The 12,410-nt window shown below is 44.9% G+C and overlaps 1 protein-coding gene across 2 annotated transcripts in view; it reads left to right on the forward strand.

Moving 5' to 3' along the window:
• The window catches only part of LY86 (lymphocyte antigen 86), a 59,418-nt gene that overhangs the window by 22,500 nt on the left and 24,508 nt on the right, over positions 1-12,410 (forward strand). The window contains exon 2 of one of the 2 annotated variants that reach the window (XM_040645025.1): positions 10,494-10,580. The exons of the other annotated variant lie outside the window; for it this stretch is intronic. Within the exon in view, the coding sequence (XP_040500959.1) occupies positions 10,494-10,580 (87 nt within the window). The remainder of the gene's footprint in view (positions 1-10,493; positions 10,581-12,410) is intronic. 2 annotated transcript variants of the gene reach the window in all.

The raw sequence follows: 12,410 nt of genomic DNA on the forward strand, positions 1-12,410 counted from the left end.
TGTGTGTGAGCCTAGCCAGCAAGCCTAGAAAAACTGGGGAGCTGGGTCTGCCTTGCCCTGTCCCTCCTTGTGACCAACATGAGACATAAGAGGAAGAGGGTCTTCCTGCATGCATTTGAACTCATTTTGCCTCTGTCCAAAGCTCTGTTTTCTTCTCTTAGTCAGTTGACCTCCCTCGCTGTTTGTCTCTCACCTACGGCAGTGTGAGGGCAAAGCCACAGCAGGCGGAGTCTGGAGACTGGAATCAGTCATTTCACTGCCCTAGATCTAAGCCTCTTCAATCACAAAATGGGGATATTAATACCCGATGTCCTGGTCACCCACAAGACGGGACAGAGTCAGTGATTCGTATATATCTTAAAATCACCTGGTCCTTTGGCTTCAAATCCAGTTCTATAAATGAGCAAAGACAAGGCTGATGTCAGATGTTACCTCTCAGCCAGTTTACTGGCCCCTACTCACTCATGTTTCACATTCCATAACACCAGATGCCAAGGACAAATGCCTTAGCTTTTTCTTTTAAACCATACCTAGTTCATGACTTCCAGAAGCAGGAGAGAACTCCTTTTCAGAGTGCCCAGCATTTAAAGAACAGTCCCAGAGTTCATCTTCCTAGCCACACACAATCAGGTTAACCACCTGTACATCAAGGCCTGGCTCTTGTCCCCTGTCAGAAAACAGACAGATTTGCAGGAAATGAAGAACTGAAATATGACAGGTGTATCCTGGTTGTGTCTCGGTGTCACCAAACACTGTCACGGCTCCTGACATTCCTAAGCCAAGGAAAGTAAAGCCTTCCATGGGCTCCTTCCCGGGGAAGAGGTTTGTCTGCTAGTGAAATGCAAATTCCCACCCTTGAAGTATAGTAGAGACACATGCTCTGAGGTCTAAGTTTCCACTAAAAACAAAAGAAACAGAAAATCTAACTTATCTCCAGTTTTCTATCCCATATGGGTTGACTCCAGATTCATAACAGAAAGTTAAATAATTATCCATACCCAACAGAACAGGCAAGTTCCTTAGATGCTTCCAGATTCGGGGAAACCCTGAGAATTTGATCACTAGTCAATCAACAGTATCTGGTTAGACTGGCCTGGTCAAAATGTTCCTGTTCCACCCGGGTCCCACGGCAGCTAGCAGTGCCCAGCACATATTAAACAGTTAACAAACACTATCGAAAGAATGAATGGCCACACTACCAGTAAGACCGAGTTTTAAATGCAGAGGGAGGAATTGGGTCAGGTAGCATGGAGCGTGTCCATGGGAGACGTGCCTTGCACACAGAAGACCACAAAATGTTGACTATACATTGACTGTAAAATAAGAGATGTAGAGTCTACGTGTATCTTATATTGAGTGTGTTTGGTCTGGTAGTATTACAACTAGATGCTGGAAGTGTTATCATCCAGGTGAGAGCAGAAGCATTTTCTGACTTGCTTTGTGCTCCCAAGGTCAGGCGCTCCTCCGGCCGTGTGTCAGGTATGCAGGAAAATGGACAAGAAGCTAAGTAGGAATTCCTATCCTCGAGCCACTACGACGCACTCTCCGCCAGCGAGGAGACAAGTTCAAGTTCCTCTCGTCCTCATGTTAAGATTCGGCACCACGTGGCACCACGGATAACACAGGATAAATCGGAGCATTGAGAGTTCATTGCCGATCTTCTCCTAAGATGCGAAAGTTCACGCAGAGCAGCCTCACATGGGTCGTTATTTTTTGTGAGACATTGTCCAGGTCTTTGGGATCGAAGCTCGTCTTCATTACCATTTATCTCTTTGCGGTCTCTAACATTTCTGTGATGGCTCAAACACCGTTTCCTCCTAACCTAATGGAAGCCAACCTCAGGCCGTCCCGGGGGAATGCGATTCAGATGTCGAGGGGGCAGCTCCGGTTCACACCCCCTTTTTTTTGTCAATAATGAATTCCCATGGATTCCGTGTGTTTCCCAGTTAGACACGACACAAGAATGCATTCATCAATGTTACCAGGCAGCTACAGAGTGCTGTAGTTCTTGGCCTCTTCTATTACAAACAGGTGGCATTCCAAGGTGACGGTGTTCCTCCACTTTTGTTGTGTTTGATATCAAGAACCCCGTGTAAGCAGTTTGAACCCGCTATCTGCACACCCAAGATAAAATGAGAACAAAGTCATAGACCTGACTTTGGTGTGTGGGTCAATTCCCAAGGAAATGCCACCAAAGACAGTGGAACAGGGTGGAGCTGCTGTTGTTTGAAATACTGTACCATCGGGGGGCCTCCCTGTGCTGTCCTACAGTAACAAGATTTGAAAGGCAGAAACTAGAGGAGATGAGGAAATAAGAGAGCAACAGAGCTAGAATACATTTACCACGTTGTAAGTCACTTCTTGATCATCAAAGGCAGAGAAGGAACCTGAGGGAAGGGGCAGAAGGAACGCACCACAGTGGCATCAAGGACAGGAAGGAGCAAAATTAATTTTATGTTGCCATGGTAATGAATTTCCAGCAAAGACATCTCACTTACACACGGAGCCTGACACACCATCCTTTCTTTGAGGATCCACAGTGACCCTTGAATTTGTCCTATGAATCACGCAAGCAAATTAAAACGCCCCAATCAAAATACGGCCATGCAAGAAAGCAAACTTCCAGATCCACGTTCGAGTAGGCCTGTATAGCAAACAGAATACAAACTTGCAGAATTGGTAATCATCCAACCTAAGGGAAGAAGTCAAGAACAAGTTCTGTTCATTGTTTTGGGGTTTTTTGGGAAAAGAATTCCAAAAGATGACAGAGGAATATCTGCTACTGTTTGGCCTGGGCCTTGATTTTCGACCACACTCAGAAACTCCATCCTTAGTGCTACAGCAAAATTCCCATTATGATCACAATAGCATCTTCCAAGAAAGCCTTCCCAGTGTGGGGGAAGACATTGATATCACTGGCCTCACAACTCAGACCTCCCCAGTAACGGCTGGCTCTCCCCAAAGCTGGAAGTGAAAGCTCAACTATCCTTCTGCTATCATCAAACTATCTGACTTTCTCTCCTTTCCGTCTATGTATCCGACCGTCTGACATGCTGCAGTGTGACTATTACATTAGATGCTGGTTATCTGGCGATGCGTAAACACGGTTCAGGTCCTGACCACTCACAGCTTGTACCCGGGCACGGTCTACTAGGATGCGAACTAGTAATCATTACCGCACCCACAATGATAGAGCCACACACAGGGTGCTATGAGAGACCAGGGAGAGAACAGGGGAGGGAACCCCAGTTGGAATCCTGGGAAGGGGTTGATTGAGCTGCATTGTGAAGGTGCAGAAGGCCAAAAGAAAAGGCAATCAAAGTTTTCCGATGTGAGGTCTAAAGCTCTCCCAAGACATTTCCTGGAAATTGGCCAAATTGATTTTTACACTGCAGATAGAGATAAACATGTTTTCAGAAAGTAGAGAATAGGGGCGCCTGGGTGGCGCAGTCGTTAAGCGTCTGCCTTCGGCTCAGGGCATGATCCCGAAGTTCTGGGATTGAGCCCGACGTCAGGCTCTTCCACTGGGAGCCTGCTTCTTCCTCTCCCACTCCCCCTGCTTGTGTTCCCTCTCTCGCTGGCTGTCTCTCTCTCTGTCAAATAAATAAATAAAATCTTCAAAAAAAAAAAAAAGAAAGTAGAGATTAAAAGCTAGAGCCATTTATCCAGCAAACACTGAGATAGCACCTGCCAATGGAGGTACGTGTTAAATATGATGGGAAGGGGAGGAGTAATCCAACTATAAGAGAATAGAATATGCTATAATAACATATAATAGTGAGGTCCTGGCCTCGAGGATCTGACACTAGTTAAGGAGGCAAGGCATTATCATAGAAAGCATTGAGTAACTACACAATGTAGCCCATGTTACATGCCAAATAACCAGCATAGATCATAAATTCACAGGAATAAAGAGAAAGAAGCTGATGGAATGAGGTAACATTTCCCAAAGAGGTCAGGGTTTGGATAGAAGGGAGAGAAATTATTACAAGTAAGGAAAGTACAGATCAGATCATGTCACTCTCTCCCTCTACAATCATCAATGACTCCCAAGCACAGTTACTGGCTCACTCTTTGTAATTCCATGAGCCAGGACATCCCTATTCGTATACTCCTGAAAACTCAGATGGCTTCTTCAAATCTCTATATCCCAAGCACTCAGCACAGAGCCTGCCACTGGTAGAGGGCTCAGTATATCCATCCCAGAAACATATGGAACCACTCAGAGACATTTGATTCCCAAGTTAACTATGGACCATATAAAAGCAAGAAGGAATGTGAACACACAATTGGAAGGGCTATTGAGGGTTCCAGCAATACAACACAAAAGGCATTCTGTGATGATGAATTCTATGCATCAACTTGGCTAGGCTCTGGGGCCATCTGTTTGGTCAAGCTGTTGCTCTGAAGGTATTACATGGATGTGATTGACATTCACAATCAATAAACTTTGATTAAAGCTGGTTATCCTCCATTATATGGATGGGACTCCTCCAATCAACCTTCAGAGAAAATACTGAAGTTTCCAGAAGAAACAGTTCAGTTGCAAGAAATGCGGCTGAGTTTCTAACATGCTGGCCTGCCCTGCAGATTTCAGACTTGTCAGCTCACACACACACACACACACACACACACACACACACCCTGCAGTCACACAAGGGAGAGAGAAGAAGAAGGGTAGAGAAAGAGAGAGAGACATTGCCTTCCTGCAGCAGGAAGAATATGGACAAGCCTAGGGAAGGATTTGGCGGAGACGTGGGAGGGCTAGTGGAAGTGAGGCTTGAGGAGTGTCAGCTCTGTTTCAGGGTGGCAAGAGTTTGTAAAACCTAAGCAATCAACTGTAAAGGCATGCACGCGCACCTGTGTGCATATGCATACGTGCACACACACGTGCACACGCACACATATCCATGTATCTATAAAACCTGGTACAGTCTGAATAATATCTGTTCATTGGACCAACATCAATGTCCTGGTTTTGATAATGTACTGTATTATATGTAAGATGTAACAGTGGGGGAAAGCAGAGTGAAGGGTAAGTGAAATCTCTCTGTATCTTTTTGAACTTTCTGTGAGAATATAATTATTCCAAATATAAGGTTAAAGAAAACCCTCAAGCAGACCCATGAGATACGAAAAATAATAGCATGAGAGTTGGCCCATCTTGTAACCCTCAAACCAGCCAGCAAATAGGCTGTGGGGTGCCTGCCAAGTGATGCCCATAGACTCCAGGACTTAGCAACCCACACTGGAGAACACACGGGCAGGGAACCCAGCAGACGGCATCGCCCCCCCCAGCCCCCCCAGACCCATCAAGCTTATGTCCCCACCACCGTCCAGTGGGTAATTGCATATCCAGAGCCTGTGCTGTTGGGTTTGGTATTCTAGTCCCTGGTTCCAGTTGAGGCCCGGAACTGGCTAGAAACTACCAAGACAAGCTTGTCCTCTGCTGGACAACTGCCCAGCTCTAGTCCAGACCAGGAGAGCACAGAGCCTAAGGCACAAAAATTGTTCTGGAGCTGAGATTTGTTAAGACCCTGCACACACTTAGCCCACCTGTTTATCCAAATCTCTTCTACCCTATGAATGAGCAGGAAAATAGCCCAGGATGCATTGGGCTGTCACTGCCCTTAACATACAAAGCAGACACAGCTGGCTGCTCTTCCGGAGCCTCTTCCTCACCCCTAGCACGATTTGCTCCCAGCTGTTCAGAGGAGCCTGCCTTCCACACACGTGTCCCAGAGGCAAGGGACAGTGGGGACAGTTTGGGAGCATGCTGGGCTCACTCACTGCAACCACAATCCTCCCTTGATCAGGGGCGCCTGGGTGGCTCAGTTGTTAAGCATCTGCCTTCAGGTCAGGGCGTGATCCCGGCGTTATGGGATCGAGCCCCATATCGGGCTCCACCTCTGAGAGCCTGCTTCTTTGTCTCCCACTCCCCCTGCTTGTGTTCCCTCTCTCGCTGGCTGTCTCTATCTCTGTCAAATAAATAAATAAAAAATCTTAAAAAAAAAATCCTCCCTTGGTCAGAAGCCATGGATGCCGACAGACCAGACAGAAGGGGGGCATCACACAGAGGCTAAGGAAAAAATATTTAAAATGAAAAGATTGTATCTTGCACGATGAAGCTTTCCTCGGCTCATTTGCTGTTCTACAATGAAGCGTTTAGAGGAAACATTTATCTCTGCCCTCACAGCCCGGGAACACCAACTCTCATTAACTTCCCAATTTCATTCCTTCGGAAGATCTAAGTTCAGATAATCCAATTTATATGTATTAAAAATTACTTGAGGCAGGTGTCCAAGGGAGTCCCCCCCTCCCCCTCCCCCCCAGCAGTTCTCGTATTACATGAAAAAGACTACTTAAAAAATGCAACCCACCATCTTTTATTTTGGTACATAAGTCTGAGGTACTTGTCTAGTAATTGAGAAAGCAATTCTTGAAAGCAGTGGCTTTCTCCACCAGAGGCGGGTTTGTCCTTCAGGGGGGGCATTTGGCAATGTCTGGAGACATCTTTGGTTGTCACAACTGGATTGGGGGGGTGGTGGAGCCTGCTGGTGTTTGTGGGGTAGAGGCCAAAGATGCTGCTAGCATCCCACAACCTCCACAAAAAAGGATTATCTGATCCAAAATGTCAGTAATGCCAAGGTTGAGAAAACCTGCCTTAAAGTTCTCTACAAGTTTATTACATATATAAATTTTATCATTCATTCAACAAACAATCACTTGGAACTCGGCGTAATCTCCAGGCAGTGTGTTAAGCCCTGAGGCTGGGAGCTGCCTTACACAGCATCTCGTAGAGGAATGGCAAAGGTATAAGGAAAATACGATGCAATATGGAGCCCGAGTGAAAATTCATATTAACGCAGGGAAGGACATGCGTCGGTGAGGATGGGACTGGGGCACAGGAGGAACGGATGTCACTTCCCACAAGACAACTGCAAACTACATAATCAGTCTCAAATATAAAATGTGATCTCAATTATAGAATAAAAATCACTGCTAGGAAAGATCACCAAACCCTTAAGCATTTCTGAAGCAATGTGCCTTAATGTTTTTATATACACACACATCCTCGGAGAGAAGCAACCGACTGCTTTCTCTGGGACTTTGTTCCCTATTAAGATTATTTTCCTAACAGTATTTTTCCAGTACCAAGGAGATGTTTTACTTCCTTCTCCTGCCCTTAGTTTATTCTCTCTATCTATACTTTTAAAATATCAATAAACATGCAGTGCAATTCTGTAACTGTTAGCCAGCTAAGGGACACATACATAGCCTCTCTTATCTCTACTTAGGCAGAAGTTTGAATAGATTCACAGTTCTGAGGACGCACTTTCCTGAATGTCCATCAGTTGGCCTCTCTTTTTCAATACTGAGTGCCAAATATGTAGCAGGGACAATCATCTCCATACCTCCTGCTCCCATTTCCCAAGCCGAGAGAAGCCTGGGATGGCACAAAGGTGCTTATGAAGAAGGAAAATGAGCATAAGAGAAAACGGCCTTTCCCCAGGACAATGAACGGCCAGATCCAAGAGGGTTTGATCAAACAAAACTGCACCTTAGATTGGATGTGCAGGCAAAATAGCCTAGTAATCATTCCACGCAGATACCACAATTACATATCTTCTAGGTCAGCAGTGTGGATGATAAAACTGTCTGGAACAGCACCATTGACAAATGTGAGCTCATAGCTAAGCTGAAATTAAAACCAGTTATGAAACAGAATTATCACATGCCATATGCCCGCACACAAAATATTCCAGGACATCTTACAAATTAAATCATTAACATACAGCTTTGAGGCTCTACTTCATGAATACTTGCGCACAATCCTGGGCTGTAATTTTTTGCTTGTTGCGTAAGTCTGGGTTCGAATCTTGACTCTACCATCTTAGAGTTCTGGCACCCGGATAAGTTAATGTAACCTCTCTGAGTCTATATTTTTCCATCTGTGAAAAGAGGAAAATCACAGCCATCTCTCAAGATTGTCATTTGTCAAAAGAGTCTGGTTCCCCTGGGGAAAATACAGACCATGTCAGTTATTCTCACTGGACAGGGAGGAAGCAGCGACCACCCTGAGGGTTGGGAGAACAGAGGGCAGGGGCTGGAGTTATCAGAACCTGGAGGCTTCAAAGAAGGGCCCTGTGGAGCTGAGGCACAGACTGCTGGGGACGGGGAGACGGTGTCTGCAGCAGAAACTGTCGTAACAGAAGCTTAGGAGCCCACGCAGCTGAGCCTCCACTGATTCTGGGAAGATGCAGAAGAGAGCTGGACCCTGGGACCAATTGCCACTGCCAGGGTGACAGGCCATCTCCAGGTGACACTCGCAAGGACCAGCAAGTATGGAAGGAGGAGCAGTTTCCTTCGCCTGCTCCGCCTCAGTCTCCCTCCGACACCTGTGCAGGCAACAGTTATGGAGATGCCTCAAAGAGCTAAAGGTAGAGCTGCCCTATGACCCAGCCATTGTACTACTGGGTATTTACCCCAAAGATACAGACGTAGTGAAGAGAAGGGCCACATGCACCCCAATGTTCATAGCAGCATTGTCCACAATAGCTAAATCGTGGAAGGAGCCGAGATGCCCTTCAACAGACGACTGGATAAAGATGTGGTCCATACATACAATGGAATATTACTCAGTCATCAGCAAGGGTGATTACCCAACATTTGCATCAACATGGATGGAACTGGAGGGGATTATGCTAAGTGAAGTAGGTCAAGCAGAGAAAGACAATTATATAGTTTCACTTATATGTGGAACATAAGGAATAGGGAGGACATTAGGAGAAGGAAGGGGGGGAAGCCAGAGGGGGAGACAAACCATGAGAGACTCTGGACTCCGGGAAACAAACTGAGAGTTTCAGAGGGGAGGGGGGGATAGGTTAGCCCGTGATGGGTATTAAGGAAGGCATGCATTGCAATGAGCACTGGGTGTTATATGCAAACAATGAATCATGGAACACTACATCAAAAACTAATGATGTACGGTATGGTGACTAACATAACATAATTTAAAAAAATTTTTTTTAAAGATGACAAAGGATAAATGCAATTATGGAGAGCCCCAGCTTTACACAGAGGACTTCGGAAGGCTGAACTTGGAGCTGAGGGACACGTGGTTCATCCACTCATTACCTACACTTATGGGGTGCTTTCCATGTGTCTGACTGAGGGGCTCTGCATTATGCACTTAGGAGTCTGAAGGATTAAACAGAAAACCTTATAAGGGCACAGCTCGTAGGACAACTCAGTTAAAAGCAGTTCTCTCTCAGGACCAGTGGGGAACATAAAGGAACAGGAAATAGAAATCAAACCAAAACAAAACAAAAACCCAGCTCCTGTCTTTCAGGAGCGTCAGTAAGTGTTGTAGGATGAGCCCAAGATCAGAGTACAAAGTATACATGTCCGTACGCTTTGAAAAAATATTTCAGACAAAACTGTTTTAAGAATTCAGAGAAGTCAAAAATATTTGGGAAATGACCAGGGAAACCCTCATAAAAAAAGATAGGAATGAGTAAGACCTCACTTAGACCACAGCCAAAAGGGTAAGACCCTTACCCATTAGAGAAAGCGCGCGAGCAGGTAACCGTGATGGGACTTTGTTGGGTGATTACCTGACCTCAAAAAATGGAGGATGGGGGGCGCCTGGGTGGCACAGCGGTTAAAGCTTCTGCCTTCGGCTCAGGGCGTGACCCTGGCGTTATGGGATTGAGCCCCACATCAGGCTCCTCCGCTGTGAGCCTGCTTCTTCCTCTCCCACTCCCCCTGCTTGTGTTCCCTCTCTCACTGGCTGTCTCTATCTCTGTCGAATAAATAAATAAAATCTTTAAAAAAAAAAATGGAGGATGGATTCAGAATGTGGAGTATGGAAGGTTGGGCCAGTAGGACATTTCCTGACTTTATTCTGAGGCATAGATGAGCCTCTGGAGCTTTCTGAATGAGCAGAAGGTATGCGTAAAAAACATGATCTTTGCAGTCCCTATCATATCTCGCACAATACCTTGCATATAATGGGATGTTTGGGAAAAAAATATTACATTGACTGAGATGGGATGGGACAAAATTATAAATGCAGGGCATAACTTTGAAAATCTGCTTGTATTTCCCTCTTTTAATGTAATAAGTGCTTTGTGAAATGTTTCAAATAATCAAGGAGCAATTTTAAAGCCAAAAGTTCAGGAACTATAAGAATTCAAGCAATGATAAAAATGTTAAGTAAGTGTGTAACACACCCATCAAGACCCTGTGCTCATTTCTGATTGAGAGCGTACCATCAGAACATGGCATTGACCAACATTGACTTTGGAGAGGCTTGGAAGGATTATTGATGTCATCATGAATTTATGCAAGAAAAGTGCTGGGCAATATGTTTTTGAATCAATTTTAGTGATTCATGTAGACAACAATGATAGCATTGGTGTGAATTTTTAATGGAAGTTTGCAGAGCACACAATGTACTCACACCTCATCTGTTGTGTTCTTCTCGGCAGATCCATTACAAGACTTTGGCTTTTCTGTTGACCGGTGTTCTAAACATTTAAAGTCAAATCTCAACATTAGATTTGGAATCATTCTGAGTAAGTAAAGAGTATTGACATAAAATAAAACATTGCACAATCTCTTCCTGGTCCGCACACCTCAATTACTTTGTAGCTGGCTTAAGCCACTGTCCCCATCACCCTGCGGAATCAACTCTATTGCCATCCGAATTTTTACTTCTCTCTCTGGGTAACATCCGTACAGTGGAACTCCGACTGAATGCTGTGTTCTTGCACTGCAAAGACTCAAAGCATTCATTTGGGTGGTCTCAGTACCCGGAATTGGTATATCCAACAACCACACAAAAAATGATAACACATCAAGCCTAAATATTGATGTCTATGTGGGAGAGAGCTTTTGTGTTGTTATCTCAGCAACAAACTAGTCTACCACAAGCAGTATGGCTTATCATTTGATTTATTTCCTTTCCCAAATAGCTGACGCAAGTTCTTAAACCTTTGACAAAGGCAAAGATATGTAATATCTTCTCCCTCCACCCTAATCAATGAGCTAGGATGCTGTCTGATTGTTTATTTCTATTTGGCCACGCCTTTACAGTTAGTCATCATATTGCGGGAGCTGCTAGAGTATCTCCCTTCTTTTTTTTTAATAATAATTTTTTATTATATTATGTTAGTCACCATACAGTACATCCCTGGTTTTTGATGTAAAGTTCCATGATTCATTACTTGCATATAACACCCAGTGCACCATGCAACACGTGCCCTCCTTACTACCCGTCACCAGTCTATCCCATTCCCCCATCCCCCTCCCCTCTGAAGCCCTCAGTTTGTTTCCCAGAGTCCATAGTCTCTCATGCTTCATTCCCCCTTCTGATTACCCCCCCTTCTTCTTCCCTTTCTTCTCCTACTGATCTTCCTACTTCTTATGTTCCATAGATGAGTGAAATCATATGATAATTGTCTTTCTCTGCTTGACTTATTTCGCTTAGCATTATCTCCTCTAGTCCCGTCCATGTCGCAGCAAATGTTGGGTAATTGTTCTTTTTGATGGCTGAGTAATATTCCATTGTATATATGGACCACATCTTCTTAGTCCAGTCATCTGTTGAAGGGCACCTTGGCTCCTTCCATGATTTAGCTATTGTGGACAATGCTGCTATGAACATTGGGGTACATATGGCCCTTCTCTTCACTACGTCTGTATCTTTGGGGTAAATACCCAGTATTGCAATGGCTGAATCACAGGGTAGCTCAATTTTTAACTTTTTAGGGACCTCCTAATGCAGTTTTATCAAAACCAGAACAGAAGGATTCAATAAACTTAGTGTGTGGAATCATTCCAAAGAAATGGAGGGAACATTGCTGGGGACCAAGAACTCTTGTGCATCTTTGTATTTCCAGAACCTTGCCCAATATCTGGATTCTATAGCAATAGCTGAATAATAAAAGAGGAATGAAAAGAGGAGTAGGGGGAACATAAAAAAAAAAAGGAATGGAGAAAAAGGCAGAGCACCCTAAAGCTTCCTGTGTAATATGATACACTAGCTACCTAGCAACTGTGGGAGGTGACCCACCCCACCACTCTCAGGGGAGGCACGTAATACTATGCGGCTGAGAAGTTGTCGAGGCCGGACCTGCAGCCATCACCTTGAGGGACCAGAGCATCAGGGCAGGGGAGCACAGCAGAGTGTCTGCCCTGTTCTGAACAGATCAAGTTCATAAAGGCCCACATTCATACCTAGGGCTGCTGCCATTATCCCCTGCAGCATTGCCTACGTGCTGTTTAAAGAAAAAAAAAGAGGAAGCAAGGATGGATGGATGGATGGATGGATGGAAGGAAGGAAGGGAGGGAAGGAAACTGTTCCCATACAGGGCAGGCTTCTGGAAATAGAAGGCCCTTTGGCT

Source organism: Ursus maritimus, unplaced genomic scaffold (genome assembly GCF_017311325.1).
Source record: "Ursus maritimus isolate PB19 unplaced genomic scaffold, ASM1731132v1 scaffold_30, whole genome shotgun sequence".
Classification (NCBI taxonomy): domain Eukaryota; kingdom Metazoa; phylum Chordata; class Mammalia; order Carnivora; family Ursidae; genus Ursus; species Ursus maritimus.